We start from the raw sequence: 18,828 nt of genomic DNA, 5'->3' as shown, positions 1-18,828 counted from the left end.
TGTGGGTCAAGAGTCAGTCGCTCTCTATTTAAATGTGATATAATTGAATTTATAAGACATTTCAAAGATTTTAAAGCTCCAAGATTGCTCGTTGACTTGGTAGGGATGAAAAAAGAGATTTTTTTTTTTCCTATTAAAAGTTGGGAAAACTTTTTTTTTTTTTAAAGATTTTATTTATTTATTCATGAGAGACACACACAGAGAGAGAGAGAGGCAGAGACACAGGCAGAGGGAGAAGCAGGCTCCATGCAGGGAGCCCGATGCGGGACTCGATCCCGGGTCTCCAGGATCAGGCCCTGGGCTGAAGGCAGCACCAAACTGCTGAGCCACCCGGGCTGCCCAAAACTTATGGTTTTAAGGGAAAAATTCAATTGGGCTTCTTGAAAATCTGCTATTAAGTATAGGAAATTGAGACCGTGGGACAGAGAAGAAAAGCTCCCGTGCTACTGATTTGCGTAAAAGGCGAACTATAATGCCCAAAGTCAACCGGCTGATCAGACTGAGGTGGGTCTCACTTGACCCCTCACTAAGGTCTTGTAAATGGGATTTAGGTCGGGAAGGAAGGTTCCTCTGACAGGCAGGGTTTAGAGAAAAGAGTAACACGACTGGCAGCTGCCAACGGGCAACTCCCCATCGTAGAGGGCTGGTCAAGGGCCTTCAGAGTCACGTACTGGTGACCCTGGGCTGCGTGTTAGCATTCCCACGGTCCGTTTCCGTCTCTCCTGCACACGCACGCGCACGCACGCACACACACACGTGGGCCATCCTGCAGAATTTCTGTCTATTTTGTGCTCTTCCAAGGCTCCGGCACTGTTAAACCATCAACTGCAAACACCAAAGACGTCCTCTCCAGGGGCCTTCGCCCCGTCTCCGCGTGGGCTGCAGGTGGCTGCCTCTACCCGCGGCCTCACGGGGCCCCCCTCTGTGCCTGCACCTCCATGACGCCTCTCGTTTTACCGGGACACCAGTTCTGGTAGATGAAGGCCTCGTCAAGGCCTCGTGCAACCGGTTACCTTGAAAGCTCTATCTCCGAGTTCAGTCTCTCTGGGGCTTAGGGTTCCGACACAGGAATTCTGGGTAAAAACAGGTCCCTAAGAAGCCATCGTAATGAATGTGAAACCCCAATGAGTTGTATTTAAGTTGTTTTCTTTGGATTTGCAGGGGAAAGGGCTCTCCAGTACAAGGACTTGAGGTGCTCATGGTTTTACGCGGCCCCGGCACGCAGATGGGGAAGCCCTGCCTCCGGGCGTGCAGCACATCGCCCACATGGACCCAGAGCGAGCCCGCTGGGATGGCCCCTCACGGGAAGGAACCCGGGCACACGCAGAGCTCCGGGGTGTCCGTGTGCGCAGAGGTGGCAAGAGGGCGGCCGTCCGCAGGCCGAGGAGAGGGGCTCAGAGGGGACCAACCCCACGGTCAGCACGGTCTGCCATTTCCAGCCTCCAGGACCCTGAGGACAGACCTCCTGTGCCTTGAGCCACCACGTCGGGGGCGTTGTGCCAGGGCAGCCCTGGGGAAGGAGCGCACGCTGATCACGACTGCGGGCAGCAGGGGCAGTCGGGCACCTTCATAACAGGGCTTTGGCCTCCCCCATCACGCTCGGGCATCGCACTTCACGCATCTCTCGCATTGCACACACAGAAAAGGTCCTCCACGCAAGGCCAAAGCCCCAGGACTTCCATCCCGAGCACACACTGGGGAACAGGCCACGTTGGAAGCTCTCCCAAAAGTCAGTTTTCCTCCTAAAGATCCTACAGAATTTTAAATTAATTGCCATTAGCCGAGAACTAGCCAGTTCCAGTAGTTACCCCATCTCAGACACCACTGAAATAGGAACACGCCCTCAGTTAACAAAAGGTCACAGTGCCCCTGACGTTCCAAAAGAAGCCTTACCTTTGTCTTCGGTTCTAGAATTTTTACTCCATATATTGATATTTGCAGCTCAACCTTAGGGATTTTCTGGCCTTCAGATTTCTTGATATGTCTCGCGAACTACAAGTGAAGAATTATTCAGAAAACTGTCATTCCGCTTCTACGGAAAATGAACACAAACGTACATGTAATATATGTGCTGGGCTTTCATTAAGTCGATTATTACCCATTTTAAAGTGTTTTATAAGCCTCACATAGCTTCAACATATGCAGTGATCACACTCACGCTAAATTGAGACGGACGTTCAGTAACAGTTAAAAAGGTATTTAATACTCCTTTCAATAAGTTTAAGGGATTCATACCAATTAGTTAAAGAAGACAAGTAAAGATCGATGTGGATCTTTTGCTTTGAATCCCTTCCGAGAGCCGGAGTTCGCGGTCGTTGCCGCTCCTGGATCTTCCCTCCCTGGCGCGGGGCCCTGTCCCATCAAGTCCACGAAGGGCAGGACCCACCCGCCGCACGTAAGCTGAAGCTAAGACTGAGCTAAGAGGCTGGGCACCAGGCCCACGACTACGGGGACCTCAAGAACCGAAGTTCCCCCCCACACTTCCCGAGCAGCCTTTGTCGCACCTTCTTACTGAACTGGAAAGTGCACGCAAATGCACGTTAGGTTTTGTCATAAAGTCAAAAAGAAAATCCCGACACGCACGCACTTTGTAAACGGAGTTTCCCTCCCTCTCCCATCGCTGCCGGACCCCGCGTGGAAGACCTCGCAGGAGCCCAGTTAAACTTCAAGACGCCTCTCCCGTGCAGGTACACACCTACCCCCACGTGTACACACGCACGTGCGCGATGCAGGGAGCTGCTTGGGGTGTGCGTGCCCCACGTGACATCCAGGACACACTCACACTACACATCACTCCCGTCTGGTGAGCATCCTGATTTGGGCAACGCTAGCGGCGATGCTGCTCTGAACCCCCCTCACTTCCTTCTTCCCGCCCCTGCCACCTTTCTTTCTATAAAAATGGAAGGAAGGAGAGAAAAACTATGGAAAAAAATAGACTTTTTTACTCCGAGAGCCTCAAAATGTTATTCTCTACTATTATAACATGTTTTCTGCACATGGATCATCCCAACTTGACTCGAAATGGATCGTATGCAAGGCAGGGTGGGTTCCAGGCGTCTTCTGTGTGTCCTATTTCTTTGCATTGTTCACCTCCTTGTGCTCGCGGGCAGACGTGAGCACACAGGGTGCAGCCCGGGGCTGACACGCCGCGAGGTCCCGGCCTCTTCCCTCCCCGCGGCTTTGCAGCCATCGGGCGTACGGGGTACGCGCGCGGATGCCTCCAAGTGTCGCCTTGACGCCACAGGAAGGGGAGCACCTGTCTTGGGTCGCTGGGGAGGGATGATTCTGAGCCGCGACCTGTCCTGTTCTGACGGCAGGTGGCTCTTGTTCCGTATCTGCGCTCGAATCCGACACCTCTGTGCCGGAGAATTCTCGTGTGTCTTTAAGAAACACAGTTTGTTTCAGATCTTCAAAAATTACTCCAGCTCTCTCCCAAAGAAAAGATTCACTTTGTTTATTTTCCCTTCATAATCTCCTTCCTGTATTGGCATAATGAAAACCATTTGGGGTTTTCACGTACGAAGGCTTGCAAAATAAATCAGCTGCTTCTATCTAAGGGAGCGCCCCTGGACGAAGCCACTCCCATCCTGGGCTGCAGCGCGGGCCGGCCCGGGGAACACTCTTTTCCAGAAGCGGGGGCTCTGGTGGCCTTTTCCACATCTGGGCACGACCATTCCTGGGATCTCTGTTAGCTCCCCCAAAGTCAATCACAGAACAACCACTTTGTTAAATCTTATCGAGTGACTCCTTTTCTGCCAGGAAAAGGAAAAGAAAAAATAATGGAAGAAATGAAGACAGGAAAAAAAAGAGGGGACTCCGGGTGGAGAAAAAAAAAATAGAAGAGTTAGGAAGGAAAAGAAAACAATAGAATGAGATAAAGGATAAAGAAAAAGGAATAAAAGGAATAAAGTATCCAGTCTAAGCCTTCCGAGACCTTTTTTTTTCTTGCTTCCAATCAAGATGAAAAAAATTGTGCTCAAAAAAGGATTTATAGATCATCCACTGCAATACGTCGGTCATAAAATGGGGCTTGTCGCAGTCAGGCCGAGAATCTAGTTTTGCAGCAACCCACTAAATGACTTCTTTTGCACAACATATTTTCTACATTAAAAAAAAACAAAAACAAAAAAACAAAAAAAACTTCCCAGTTCTACTTTCATGTGTGTCAAGGCTAATAAGGGGTATTGGCTTTGACTGTTGCACAGATGTTTCAAACAATCATGCTTGAGGTTGTATTTGCTCAATCTGTATTTTAAACAGAATATAATATCCTCATTCCTGTCCATTCCCCCGCTCCCTCCCGAAATCTAAGATTACTGCATCATAGTTTGGAGGCCCCTCTAACTCAAAGCCTGATAGGCCTCTTAACCAAGTTCCAAAATCCTTCTAATTTGGTGAAGACTGCTCCTCGTTCTTACTTCCATCGTGATCTCTCGTCTCCCTATTTACTCCTTGAGTTGTTAAGGCTTGAAGGGCCTTTTTTTTTTTACGAACTGCTTTCCATTTTTGCTTCAGTGGATTCATTTCTTGGTCGTCTAGATAGCTAGCGATCGACCATCAACATCTATATATAATAATCCAATAAAAAATACTCAAAGGGGAGTGGGGGTAAAGCCTCAGCATCCTGAAAGATATCTGGATGCAACAAACAAATAGACAGAAACAAGCCTTGAGCACCATAAAAAGGTGTGTGCAGGGGGGGGGGGGCGGGTAATGAAGTTATTACTTGAAATTCATAGTTAAGTATGTCACCAGTGAGTAAAAGAGCGAATTTCAGCAAATTTCTTACAGGGAGCACTCCTGGGTTTCAATGGCATAATCATGCAATTTCTATTTCTTCCTCGGAGGACTTTAAAAAAAAAAAAATGAAATCTAACTATACTGCCGGGGGAATATACGTGACTAGGAAAGAGAACCAACGGATTTATCACCGTGAGCCAAGCACTCAGGCCACTCTTCTTCTCCGTGGCTCTTATTAATCGTTAATTTACTTAAGCATGTCCCTAGTGGCCCTATAGGGAATCAGCTGCGTAGGTACATAATTAAAGCAAGCGCTAAACACTTGATTGATTAAATAACTGGTTACCAAGACCAAAGCAGTGAGGTTGAGGGAAACGACCAAGAGGCACAAGGGCAGCAACAAGTCCCAGGGCCTCCTTGGCTGCGGGGCCTTCTCGCAACTGCGGTTTAGCTGGACGGGGCTGAGGGGTGTCCTCTCTGACAACGGGGTCCCGGAGGGCTGCCCTCTGCTCATCTCCCAAAACTAAGAGGACTGGGGTCCCTGTATCGACATTCATCCACGTGTAAACCCCACGAGCAGATCATTTATAAAATATATCGAATCCTCTGACATCCGTACTAGTTGTATTAATAAAAATAAGTAAAACACTATTAAAAATGAGATTCATTACTATAGCAATACTGTTAAACATATAGACGTTTGAAAGGGCTTATAAATTATTACATTTTTGGAAAATTTGGTATTTTCTTAGGCCTTAGGCTAAGACACATTAAGAAATAGAAATGTCTGGATATGACTGAGAAAATGTTGTTATGGCGAATACGAAATCTGAAAATAAAACTTTTAACACCTATAAAAACTACTTTATTTAAGAAAAATTTATAAAGTATAAATTTTCTACAAAGTGACAGGAAAATTGTACGTTATAAAATCAAGATTCTAAGTTTTTTCTTGAAAAATTAATCTGACATCATTAATTAGATATCATTAATTAAGTAGTGATAATTAATTAATCAGATGTCATTAATTAGACACGGGAGCATGAAAAAAATACATCATTGAAAACATTCTAAGTATTCCATTATCTTATATTAATCCCGAATTTTAAATTCTTGTCAGAAAAACCAGTATATAAAATACTGAAAAGTTTTCAAAAATGAGGAAGTATAAGTAAAATAGTAACTCATGTGGCAATAAAATCCAACATTGAACTAGAATAGATAGAAAGGCAGTCGGAATCCATATGTTTAAGAAAAATAAGCAGGAAATTGAAATGGGGGAGGTGCACACAAAATAGAGTGAAGGAGGAAAAAAAGTGGTTTTTTTTTTGGTGGAACCATGGCACCACCTTCTGGCCATTTCTACACCAGAATTAAAAAGGAAACCGGGTCTACTTTTCTAACATAAATGCAGATACTCTTGAAGGCTCTGAAGTGTAGCCTCTGACCTCTGACACCAAGAAATGTGTATATATAAAATAAAATCAGGTTAAAGAAAAAACCATTGCTTTATTTATTTCAATTTGTTTATAGATCATTACCCTGAAATACACTTTCCTGATGTACAAAAATTTTGCAATCAGCAGCCTAAGGATTACTCATTAGAGAAACATTTATTCTGGAAGACACTCGGAAAGCAAAAATTATCAAGTGAACATGCACTTTTAGACTATGCTGCATTCTTACTGCGAATCACATTCCTTTATTAACGGAGTGTGTTTCCAAGTGGGAACGACAGGAACGGCAAAGACAGACTCACAAAAATGCCTGAAAACTAGCCACTGTTTAAAAGCATTTCATCTCGAATATTCTACGTGATATGTGGTCGCAACGTGACCTAATCCTTTTGGTTCAGGCTCTGAGGCAACTGAATGAAGAACCTCCTGGATACAAAGACGTATTTTAAGTATAAATACCATTATTCTTCTCTAAAAATTCTGATTGCAGTTAAGGGGGACTCAGGCGGAGTCTGCAGGATCTTAAACATCTAAAGGGGAACCTCAAGTGTCGTTCATAAGCTTCGAGGCCTTTCCAACCCTCCTCAGCACGTTCAAGTCCTGACCCAACAAGGGCAGGTCGGGGCCACCACCTGATGTGCGCTGCAGAGAAAAGGTGGCCTCGCCCTTTTTTTCCCAAGTGGGAAAGGTAGCATCTTGGAGACTTTTGGCGTATTTACTTGAAAGCATTTGTAAATCATGTAAATCGTGTAAAACGGGCAGGTACACGTATTATCCACTTCACTCTGTTCCCCTAGAGTACAGGCCACCCCACTTCTACTTTTACTCAATTTACACACTCCGTGGACTCCGTCTGATGCGACATTCTCAAAGCAAGAGGGTATTTTTTCACGTCTACAGTTTTGCCAGACACAAGCAACGGCCTGACCCTCTCGTAAAATAACTGGATGGTCTTTAAACCCAATACAGTTAGAGGAGGGGTGTTTCTGGAAAGAAAAAAAAAAACAGTGGGAATAACTACAGAGAGTAACAATGAGCTGTGTAAAAAGAAAAACAAGTAGTGGCGTGTTGGGTTTTCTTAATGGGATAGAGGAGACGTCGGCTGCAGGAATGTTTCGCATCCGAGTGCCTCGGGGAGAACAGCGTCTCCGGGACGGGCGCACCTGACACACCCGCGGAGACGGGCCGCGGCTTCCTGTGAGCACGCGGTCGCATCTCTTGTGCTGTCTGGGTGTCCCGGTCCCCCCATCCACGCGGGACAAAGCCACGGCTCCTGGGCGCCCTAACCTAGGGTGCAGACCCCCGCCGGGCCCCACGGCCAACGGCACACCTGCACAGGTGTGCTGCCCGGGAGCTGGCCGGATGCCACCGCCAGCCGGACGCCGGGGCCCAGCCGTCGGGTGCGGGCCAGCTCCTCAGTGCTCGCAGGCCCCCGCGGTCGCGGCCCGTGGGTGTGGGGTCACGGGCAGGCATGAACGCCGCCCCCTGGAGCCATCCCTGTGGGTGCACACTCATCGCTGACTGTGGCCCCCTGGTCTGTGACAGTCCCGCACTTTTACGGGGACAAAGCCACTCCTGGCTGACGGGACGGCCCAGGGGCTGCGTGGGCCGGGAGTGTCCTACCTTGAGCTTCCTCACGGCGTCCCGCACGACTTCTGTTCCTTTGGGCTGCTCCACCTCGGTGCTGCCGAGAAACTGAAAATGGCCAGACGTCAGATAAGGCGTCCCCGGGTCAGCGGGGACCGCGAGACAGCCTAGCGGGGCCCACCAGACCCGAAGCCCAGCCCGCGGGGGGCATGCAGCTGACATCACTTCATGTTGCCTGAAAACGCAAGGACGCTACCCGACGACTCCTATCATTCAAAGATTCTGTTAAGACACACTTCTCCTAAATATACGATTGACTGCTTTTGTCTGAGATTTCATTTACTCGTGAGAGAGAGAGACAGTGCTGAGCAGGCGGGAGGAGCAGAGGGAGCGGGAGAAGCAGACTCTGAGCACAGAACCCGGTGCGGGACTCGATCCCAGGACCCCAGGGTCATGACCTGAGCTGAAGGCAGACGCTCAACCGCCAGCTCACCCAGGGGCCCCCTAAATAGTTTACTTGAAGATTTTTATGGGAAAGAGAACTAAAGCTACTTTCATTACCTTAGGAAGAAAGGAATAAAGTTGACCTCAAAATCTAAAATTTAAAACACGTTTACTAATTTGTAAATTATTCATTTATCTGCAAATTCAAAGCATATAAATGCTTTTTTTCGGTTACTTGGTTTAAATGTCATGGTATATTTTAAAATATCAATATTTTAAGATAATCTATGATTCAATACAGTTCATAATTTCAAATAAGCATTTTCCTTGTTTTTCCAACTATGACACTAACACAGTGTGAAAGCTTTTAAAACACAAATTTCTTTTAGACAAATTATTCCATCCATCAGGGCTATACGCTAAACTGCATTAAAAAAGCAAACTTGATGATCTATGATTTCACTAAATCTTAGAATATCCCTGAAGGCTGTTGGCTCATATTTGTCGGCTCATACCTGATCCATACCCCCGACCCCCACCCCGACCGGTCAAAGAGAGGAAGGTTCCTAATAGTGACCACACGGTAACAGGATCTCTATCACGGGGAGATAAAAGACCTCCTAGACGCAAGTCCAATCTCATGAAATATGTAAGAATCATCAGAAGTGAAATTTGGTATTTTATCCTATAAAATATTTCTACATAAACAGCAAACACTTAAATGCAGTAAGCGCCACACAGTACCAGTTGCAACACCCGAGTGCGTTCTGGATTCACTTCTGGTACGAGTACGCGTGTGTGCGAGCGAGCACTTTACATCAGGTAAAGCTGTAGGATTTTTTTTCTAAAGATATTACTAATCTATTCATTTATTCATGAGAGACACAGAGAGAGGCAGAGGCCCAGGCAGAGGGAGCAGCAGGCTCCACCCAGGGAGCCCGATGTGGGACTCGATCCCAGGACCCCGGGGTCACGGCCTGGGCTGATGGCAGGTGCTCAAGCGCTGGGCCCCCCGAGCTGCCCGCTGTAGGATCTTGTAATGTCCACCCCCAGCGTGAAAAGGAGCAAAATAGTAAAGTCGGGGTGTCCTCTTACATCACGCGGGGCGCCTTCCCTCGTTCTTGGAAAAGTGGCAGTAGCGAGCACAGAAATCCGCGTCTGTTTTCCAGGAGGGGCCTGTCGTGGTCACAGGAGCACGTTCACACTGCACAGCGGACCCCACATCCTTGGAGCAGGTTAGGGGACCCACCTGGAAGAGCCGCGGATGACGCCTCGGCGGGGCCTTGGGAACCGGGACAGCAGCGACAGCCCAGGCCTGCGGGAGGCAGACACATTCGGGCCGCAAAATACGGCGGCAGGTGCTCCGTGCGGCAGGCCCACCACCCGGGCAGGTGCAGGTCCCCACCCTCGGGGGGGAGGCAGGTGCTCGGGTCCTTCCTCCCCTACAGCCCGGCCCCATGGCCCACTTGTGGCGCCACAGGCCCTGGGGACCCAGGCCGTGCCCCCGGGGGCCCCGGGTCCCTGTGCCCGGCGGGGCTCACCGGGAAGGAGGGCCTGTGTCCTGATGTGGGCGGGCACCTGCCCCCGGGCCTCATCGGGGTCCCCGGGCCACCGGCCGGGCTGCCCTGGGGCGAGGGGGGGGTGACCTCCCTGGACCCCGGGATGGGAACGGCTGCCCTGGACCCCGCTCGGCGGGAGGTGGCATCGCGGGCCCAGGACGGTCCTTGCAGGAGGAGCCTACGGCGCCCAGGGGACCCGGGCAGGTGCGGTCCCCTAGCTCCACTCATCCCGGCCCTGGCCCGGACCGCTGAGCGCGGCGGTACTCCCAGAAACAGGGAAGGAGCACCTGTGGGCGGCTCCTGCACGGGAGGAGGCCCTGGGTTGGGGAGGGTGGCAGGAGCACTGCAAGTACTCGGAGGAGGAGCACCCATCCCGGGAGGATGCCCCCGGGTCGGCGAGGGGCGGCAGGAGCACTGTGAGTACTTGGAGGAGGAGCACCCATCCCGGGAGGATGTCCCCGGGTTGGCGAGGGGCGGCAGGAGCACTGTCAGTACTCGGAGGACACCCACCCTGGGAGGACGCCCCCAGGGTCGGCGAGGGCAGCAGGAGCACTGTGAGTACTCAGGGAGGAGCACCCAGCCCGCAGAGGAGCACCCAGCCCGCGGAGGAGCATCATCCTGGGAGGAGCACCCATCTCGCGGAGGAGCACCATCTCGCGGAGGAGCACCATCCCACGGAGGAGCACCCATCCCGGGAGGAGCACCCAGCCCGCAGAGGAGCACCCATCCCGGGAGGAGCGTCCACGGCGCCCCGCGCGGCCAATCAGGGTACCTGGAGCCACGCAGCCCCAGGGCCCTTCATGCCCCCAAGGACCAGCCTGGCCGGGCTCCCCCGCAGGACCGTGTCCACATCACGGGGCTGGTTTGCTGGAAGCGCAGGGACGAGGCCGGGCTGGGCGCGAGGCTCGTGAGGGTCGGGGCGGCTCACGGGACACGCGGGCGGGTGCAGGCTGGAGCCCCCGGGTGTCCCGGTGCACAGAGGTCGGGGGTGCGGGGCGGCCCCTGCACGGGGCTCAGATGCCTGGAGGCTCAGCAGCACCCGGGCACCTCCACCTGTGCATCGGCACCGACCCTGAGGTCACCATGGGGGCACCCAGCACACCCACCTTCCCGGCGGCCGGACCCAGACGCGGGCTCGTGCACCGGGCGGGGGGGGGTGCTCACCCCAGAGGCCTCCTACCCGCACCCCTGACCCGGGCACCTGCACCACGCTGGGAGGGGTCCTCACTCCGGAGGCCCTTCACCCCCCTGGAGCGCACTCAGTGGCCCGCGGAGCATCACTGAGGCAGGTGCACCTTGAGGACCTGGGCTCCTTAGGTCACCCCACGAGGAAATCCATCCCAGCCCCCTCTGCTAGGCATGGACCTTGGTGAAAAACAAGAGTTTCCTTTTTCCTTTTTCCTTTTTCCTTTTTTTTAGCATTCTCTTAAAAGAAATGGGACATCGGCATGTTTAACATTTTAAACAGAGTAAAAAAGTCATGGCTTTTATGATTTAGCAACTTTATGTCTTAGCTCCTCCGTGTGGCAGAAAGACAACGGGGAGGATGAGGAGAGAGAGCAGGATGCCGGGGGTCCTGCTCTGGGGCAGGGAGCACAGGCCTCAGGCTCGGGGCCCAGGCAGGCCTCGCGGCCCCTGGCACTTCCTCCCACTGTAAAAGTCTCAAATTTTATCAATTATTTTACTTCAAAGTCACAAATAGGCAACACTCATTTTGGGACTTTTTTTTTTTTTAAGATCAGGAATTAGGGACGCCTGGGGGGCCCAGTGGTTGAGCTCCTGCCTGCAGCCCAGGTCGTAACCCCGGGGTCCCAGGATCAAGTCCCACGTCGGGCTCCCTGCGAGGAGCCTGCTTCTCCCTCTGCCTGGGTCTCTCATGAATAAATAAATAAAATCTTAAAAAAATAAGATGAGGAATTAGATCTTACAAAAGTACAAGTACCCGTGTTTCACAATCGGGCGCCCGTGTTTTGAGACGCTACAACAGAATGTTTCCACTTTATGACGAAAAAACCCTGATTATCTTCATAGCGAAGCACAGTCACTGCAAGGAATTTAGAACTAGAGAAAAACGTATCCGTGAAAATGAGCGTCAGCATTGACCTCTGAGCCAAGAGGGAACCATCGTGATCTTTTAAATTCATGTTACGATAAAAGTAATCAGCCAGTGACGATATTGGATAAACTTATGAAAACAAACAAGAACAACTTAAATTACCGCGTATAACGGGTTTATCTATTTATTGAGCGTTATCGTGTGTGCGCATGTATTTAGACTTTCTCTACCAGCTAAACCATCAAGAGTCGAGATTGAAGCATCAACTATGACTCCGAAGCAGAACGGACGGAGAAGGGACATGGAAGGAACAAAAGGGGCTTTTAGAACATACTAGACCGCAGACCGTCAGATGATCTAAAACGCGGCGCGGCGCTCGTGTGCACGCTGGGGTGCCCGCACGGTGTGTATTTCCCACCCTGGATCTTTACAGAATCTTCTACAAATACTTTGGCAAATACCGAGAGCCGTTCTGAGAGGATACGGCTCGCTGCTGTGCCCCTCGCAACCACGCGTCCCGCTGCTCAGGCCCGAGGACCCGGCAGACGCGCCCTCGACAGGTGTCTCGGAGGCTTCGGTCTGTTGAAACGAGAAACGGAGGTCATCAGGCTACGCAGACCTCCTCAGCTAAAATGCTCTTGATATTTCTCACATTTGGCTTCATATTTTCCAGAACTTCCACAATTACGTTTTTATTTAATTAAGATGATACCAACTTCTCTTTTAAGCTCATGTCATGGGGCGGCCTGGGTGGCTCCGTGGTTTAGCGCCTGCCTTCAGCCCAGGGTGGGATCCTGGGGTCCCGGGATCAAGTCCCGCGTGGGCTCCCTGCATGGAGCCTGCTTCACCCTCTGCCTGCGTGTCTGCCTCTCTCTCTCTCTGTATCTATGAATAAATAAACAAAATCTTTAAAAAAAAAAAGCTCATCTCATGTAATGTCCATATTCGTTTCTTCCAGGTCAATCACTGTCTTCCATCCTACCACAACGAGCATTTTGCAAGGACGTGTTTTTGAGTTTGAGGATTCCATCTTCCTTTTCAAATATCACTTGAGATTGACTTTTTTCACATGAAAAGCCGCATAGTTTAGGACTTGCTGCTTTGCCAGTAGAGAGCAGCATTGCACACCACATGGACTCACGTATGCTCTGCTTTACTTGCTTCCTCAAATGTTCTTAAGATCACTCTATGAAGAATGTGGGGTTTTTTTTAAAAAAAATGTCAGATAAATAACAATTAGAATAATTAACTAAAGAGTTATTAAGTCTAATTGCTATGAAATTTGACACTATTTAACATATGAAAGGCTAGCTGGTAACAAATATACGGAACACATGCTTGTATCAAATTCAAAATATGCCAATTTTATGTAGATATGTTCTTCTTATAATTATTTAAAAATATTAAAGGAAAGTAATTTCCACTTTTTACAAGATAAAAGATTCATCTAAAATTAAAGTTAATAAATAATTGGTAGATAATGACCGATAGATATTCTAAATATAGAATAAAATAAGTGAGCATGTCTCTATCCTTATAACCAAGGTTGCAGGGCCTCAAATAGGATTGGGCTACTTTTCTTGGCATTAACTTGACTGCGTATGTGTTTAAAAAAAAAAAGAAAAGGTTTTAAACCTTCTAGCTACTCAACTGCACCCAGGAGATAAGCCATACGGGAGTAAGCCAATTTAATTTTATAGTCTTTATTTGGCTGACTTACCATGCCACTACGCCAAGCAATGCAGGAAAAAAATAGTTTTAAAAGGCACATCATAACATTCGATTGCTAACAAAGGGTCAGAATTCATCAGATTCCAACCCATTACTTAATCACCAAAACCATAAACTTGAAAAAAAATAAATTAAAATAGATCCACCAAAAAGAAAGGTCATACTTTAAATACTCTGAAGGTTATTCTTTAAAGGAGGGCCAGGAAATTTTGATGGAGAATTAAAAAAGAGATTGGGCTCAGCATTAAAAAAAAAAAATCTACATTTCACATTTGATTTGATATGAGGTTCCTTATTCTATTACAGCCACTTTCCACTAAGCTATTTCTGTTCTTTCACACGGATGTTGAATCTGTGGTTTTCATAGGCTCCTGCTTTTAAAATAAGAGTCGTGAGTTGAAGGCCAAGCAAACGCCCTGGCTACAACGGGGGAGCCCAGTGTTCAGGGGTCTCCCGGGAGCTGGACCTCCCACGGGCGGACTCGCAGCCTCGGGTGTCGTCTGGTCCCAGACACAACTCTGAGGCCGACCCACCTGAGAAGGGACCCGGGGAAGAGGAGGGCGGGCCTTCAGTGGCTTGTTGCTCCTCAGGAATAACCCAGTCTACACCGCGAACCAACAGCGGGGCACTGGAGCCAGACAGGTGGCCCCCTGCGTGTTGTTGGGAGAGGACCAGTCCTGACCAGGGCTGTGCACCTGCACAGCTGTATCTGGGGCGGGGCGGGGGTGCTGCACCTGCACAGCTGTGCCCAGGGGGTGGGGGGCCTGCAACTGCATGGCTGTGCCTTGGGGGGGGGCCTGCACCTGCACAGCTGTATCTGGGGCGGGGCGGGGGTGCTGCACCTGCACAGCTGTGCCCAGGGGGTGGGGGGCCTGCAACTGCATGGCTGTGCCTTGGGGGGGGCCTGCACCTGAACAGCTGTATCTGGGGTGGGGCGGGGGTGCTGCACCTGCACGGCTGTGCCCATGGGGGGGCTGCACCTGCACAGCTGTGCCTGGGTGGGGGCTTGCACCTGCACGGCTGTGCCTGGGGCGGGAGGGGGGCATCCAACTCCCATTAGTGAGAGGCCTGAAGCCCAGGCCGGGACGCTCAGGTCAGGCCGCGTTCCCAGCCCTCCAGGTGTCACACCGCGGTCTTCCCTCGGCCCAGACAGAACAGGGACGGGACGGAGGGGAACAGAACACCTGCGTGTGTCACTCAACCACATCCTGCGGCTAATTAGCATCATGTCGCCCGTTCTTTCTACTGTGAACTACGCTTACACCCCGCTTACACCCCGAAGGGACCAAGAGGCTCCTTGGCTGGCTTCCCAGGGGTAACCTGAATGTCCAAATACTGTTTACAGAGACTCTCAGACACTCCACTCCATCCCTCACGAGACGGGGATAAATTCCTAGCGCTTGTGTGAGAATTAAATGAGAAAATGCAACCAGTCCCGGGCGCGGAGTGAACGTTCACCGGATTTAGGCTCAGAGAGTAAAATAAAATAACAAAACGGCCACAGCAAGCAAATAAAAGGAGTCAACTCAACCAGGGCAGCTGTGAAGCAAGCAGGAAAAAACCCTATTTTTAAGCCGCTCGTGTCTGGAGTTGGGCTCTGGAGGCTGCTGCGATTCTCACCAGCACATACACGGGTGTAGTTTTGTTTTCTCAAAATTTCATTGGTTATTTTCAGACATTTATTCTTCTTAATTCTCGATGTAATTGTAATTTCACAGCAATTCCACTATATAAGACTTGAGACAAGTGAGGCTTCCAGGATACAAGATAGGCCTGTTGGTGGGCGCTTTGTCTGTTTTCAGGAAGGCCGAGTATTTTTCTTCCTAAATATATGCCCCGTTGCTTTATAGTTTGGGGTTTAATTACGGCTTTTAAAATTCTATTTAGGGCAGCTGGGTGGCTCACTGGTTTGGCGCCGCCTTCAGCCCAGGGCGTGACCCCAGGGTCCCGGGATCGAGTCCTGCGTCTCCCGGGCTCCCTGCATGGAGCCTGCTTCTCCCTCTGCCTGTGCCTCTGCCTCTCTCTCTGTGTCTCTCATGAATAAATAAATAAAATCTAAAATAAAATAAATAAATAAATAAATAATAAATAAAATAACATAAAATAAAATAAAAAATAAATAAATAAATAAAAAATAAATAAAATAAAATAAAATTCTATTTATAGCAAGTTATTGCAACTATAGGAAATGCCCTAGATCCAGGCAGCTTATCAAGGTATCTTCTCAAGCACAGCAGTTTTATTTATTGTCTAAAATTGGAGTCTCCCGGAATATAACTATCAATAAAGCGAAACACATTTCCTTTTCCTTCTCAATATTGTTACCGATGACATCGTTTTTCTTTGCTTATAAAACCCTAGGGAATAACCGAAGGTGGTTAAGTACACATTTCGTGTTCTTCATCTTCAGAACTTCCTGGAGCTTCGGGCAGTGACTGTCATTCCGCCCGCTGTTCGGGGGTCCACGCCGACGAAGCCAGGGTCCCACCTCTGCACACGGTGTCCCTGGACTCTTTCCGAAAAGAATATATTTGCGGGGAGACGCGCCTGCCATTCCACGAATCCTCACATCTTTCCTGAGCTAAATGTCTCTCTCTCTCTCCCTTTTGGGAAAATCATTCTTTAAATGTTCTAGTCACCAGCGCCGCGGGGCCGGGTGGCTCCAAGTGGCCGGTCCTGGGCGACCCCATGCCCACCGCGGCGGCCTGGACGGTCACGGCGACGGCTGCCCGCACCAGGCCCACGGCCCACTGCTGTCCTCCCTGCTCCAAAACGGGACGGGAGCCCAGGCAGCCCCCGGTGGGCTCGGCCCCCTGGCACCCCGAGTCCCCCTGGCTCCCTGCCCGGCGTCGCCACACCTGCTGGGTGTCGGGCCGGAGCCCAGGCCGCAGGCCCACGCCGGGCCCTGGACACCCCCGGAGGGCTCGGGCCACGACCCGCCTGGCCTCGTGCTGAGCCTGTGGAGCTCGACAGCTGAGCCGCCTGGACCTGACGACGGGCCTGAGCGAGGGGCCACGGTGCCACACGGGTGCCAGGGATCGTGCCTCGCGCAGCAGGGCCCAGGGGGACCCGCGTCCTTGCAACAAGGTCAGGAGGGGGTTCCTCCTGGTCTTACGGACCCGACGTGATTCCACCAATAGGGCCTGGCCAGGGCGGCCGGGAGCGGGGTGCAGCTGAGGAGGGAGGCCAGAAAGTGCGGAGGCGCAAGCAGGTGCCACGGTGGGCGCCCCGGCGGGTCCACGGCCACGGTGGGCAGCCCCGGCGGGTCCCGTGCTGCACGCCCGCCCCCGTCGGCTGCTGATGGGCACAGGTGCCCGGTCAGGTCGCGTGCTGAGGCCCAACTCCGTCCCGAGGATCCTAAGTGCAACAGCCACCTGCCTCCCCACCGCTGGGACAAGCAGCCACCTCCCTGTACTTCTAACTTCAATTGGATAATTTCTTTTATTTTTTTAAGTCCATGTTTTTTTTTTTCCATTCTAAAAACAACTCTATTTATTTATTTTCTTGACACTTGAAATCAGTGATCACTAATTAGCACCACTTAGTCTTCACCATAACGCTTAGTTGGCTTTGTCTGAACTCTGCCCTACGTTGATTTTATTTGATTTTCTTGGCCTTTTAAAAAAAAATCAATCGTTGCATGTTCCTGGGCAGCCTTTGAGAGCATTTTTCGGCTGCCCTTTGATCGTTCTAATCCTGGTATTAACACAGACTTTATGTCTTTATTGGACCACTTCTAAGGTTTAATAACCTGTTTAGTGTCTCTAATTTCAAATTATATATAAAAAAAAACTTCCCTTCACATAGACAGAATTATACTGCAGTGCATCACCTTTATCAAGAAGAATTATACATTCCTATTCCCATGATATACTTGATTAATCCATCAAATACTTAAATTCGCTATTTTTAGATGACAGAACTGGCATTTCAGATGAACCTCTGCCCCATATGCATTTCACTATTAATATGACTAAAGTTCAAAGTAACCTACTTATTTTTAACAGATTTTTAAGCATTCTGATTCACTTCCTTGATTCACTTCCTTGCCCATCAGGCTCAATATAAAATACATATACGGACCCGGGCCTCTGCCTGTTTTCCTTTTAAAAGTGACACATGCTATTAAAATGCACAAATAGGGATCCCTGGGTGGCACAGCAGTTTAGCGCCTGCCTTTGGCCCAGGGCACGATCCTGGAGGCCTGGGATCGAGTCCCGCATTAGGCTCCTGGAGCATGGAGCCTGCTTCTCCCTCTGCCTATGTCTCTGCCTCTCTCTCTCTCTCTGTGACTATCATACATAAATAAATAAAAATTAAAAAAATAATAATAAAAAAATAAATAAAATAAAATGCACAAATAAGTGAAGCATGAGCAAGGACACGATATCATTAGAGTCATGGCACTTACTCGCCTCTCCTTTCAGGGCCAATCAAGTATAAATTTCAATATTACACACGTCCACAGAAATGGTGGATGCTGCTACGAGCAAGAATCAGCACACACGCCTTTCTCCCTTTGCTCCAAAAATTTACATCCTGTTGCCGAATGTTCAAGTTGAAACAGCTTACGAACCCAGGGGCCTCAGTCTATTAAGCCCCAGCAAAGTCCATAATGGGATTTTACTAAAGATTCTGAGAATTACTGCCATTTTAACATGGCTATTTCTTCTTTTTAAGATTTCATTTACTTATTCATGAGAGACACAGAGAGAGACAGAGACACAGGCAGAGGGAGAAGCAGGCTCCATGCAGGGAGCCCGACGCGGGACTCGATCCTGGGACCCCGGGGTCACACCCTGAGCCGAAGGCAGATGCTCAACCCCTGAGCCACCCAGGCGTCCCCCTAATGGAGTGTTAATGCAATTGTTTCCTACAAATTTTAATCTTAACATTTGATAAATAGTACCCTGTGTATCCACGCCTTTCCTTTTGTCTTTTTTTAAAACTATAGTGTTATGGGTATAATTGCTAATATGTGTATACATTTCATAATCCATTTTTTATTTCAGATTTCCACTTGTCAAATTCCCGGAATGGTAATGGAACCTCAAAATCATCAGAGGGACTGACATGATAAATACCATTTCCTTTTCACTTGTATTTACATAATTCCAAGTAGGAGGAAAAGCCAAAAACTAATTAATTACTATTATTTTCTGTGATTTTATTGGATCATCTGGAACAATGTGATTTCAAGGAGACTCTTCGGCTTTTCTTATAAAACAGTTTTAGCTCTCCTACTTGGTAAATG

The 18,828-nt window shown here is 49.4% G+C and overlaps 1 protein-coding gene across 14 annotated transcripts in view; it reads right to left on the bottom strand.

Moving 5' to 3' along the window:
• The window catches only part of GULP1 (GULP PTB domain containing engulfment adaptor 1), a 218,300-nt gene that overhangs the window by 40,626 nt on the left and 158,846 nt on the right, over positions 1–18,828 (bottom strand). For 9 of the 14 annotated variants that reach the window (XM_041773954.1, XM_041773949.1, XM_041773953.1 and 6 more), the window contains 4 exons: positions 9,478–9,543; positions 9,324–9,404; positions 7,821–7,892; positions 1,894–1,992 (listed from right to left, as the gene is read on the bottom strand). In XM_041773954.1, the coding sequence (XP_041629888.1) occupies positions 1,894–1,992; positions 7,821–7,892; positions 9,324–9,404; positions 9,478–9,543 (318 nt within the window). The remainder of the gene's footprint in view (positions 1–1,893; positions 1,993–7,820; positions 7,893–9,323; positions 9,405–9,477; positions 9,544–18,828) is intronic. The other 5 variants (XM_041773957.1, XM_041773960.1, XM_041773959.1 and 2 more) reach the window with 1 other exon arrangement.

This window comes from Vulpes lagopus, chromosome 11, assembly GCF_018345385.1.
Source record: "Vulpes lagopus strain Blue_001 chromosome 11, ASM1834538v1, whole genome shotgun sequence".
Taxonomy (NCBI): Eukaryota; Metazoa; Chordata; class Mammalia; order Carnivora; family Canidae; genus Vulpes; species Vulpes lagopus.
The sequence above is the reverse complement of the archived record's forward strand: the minus strand, read 5'-3'. Positions and strand labels throughout refer to the sequence as shown.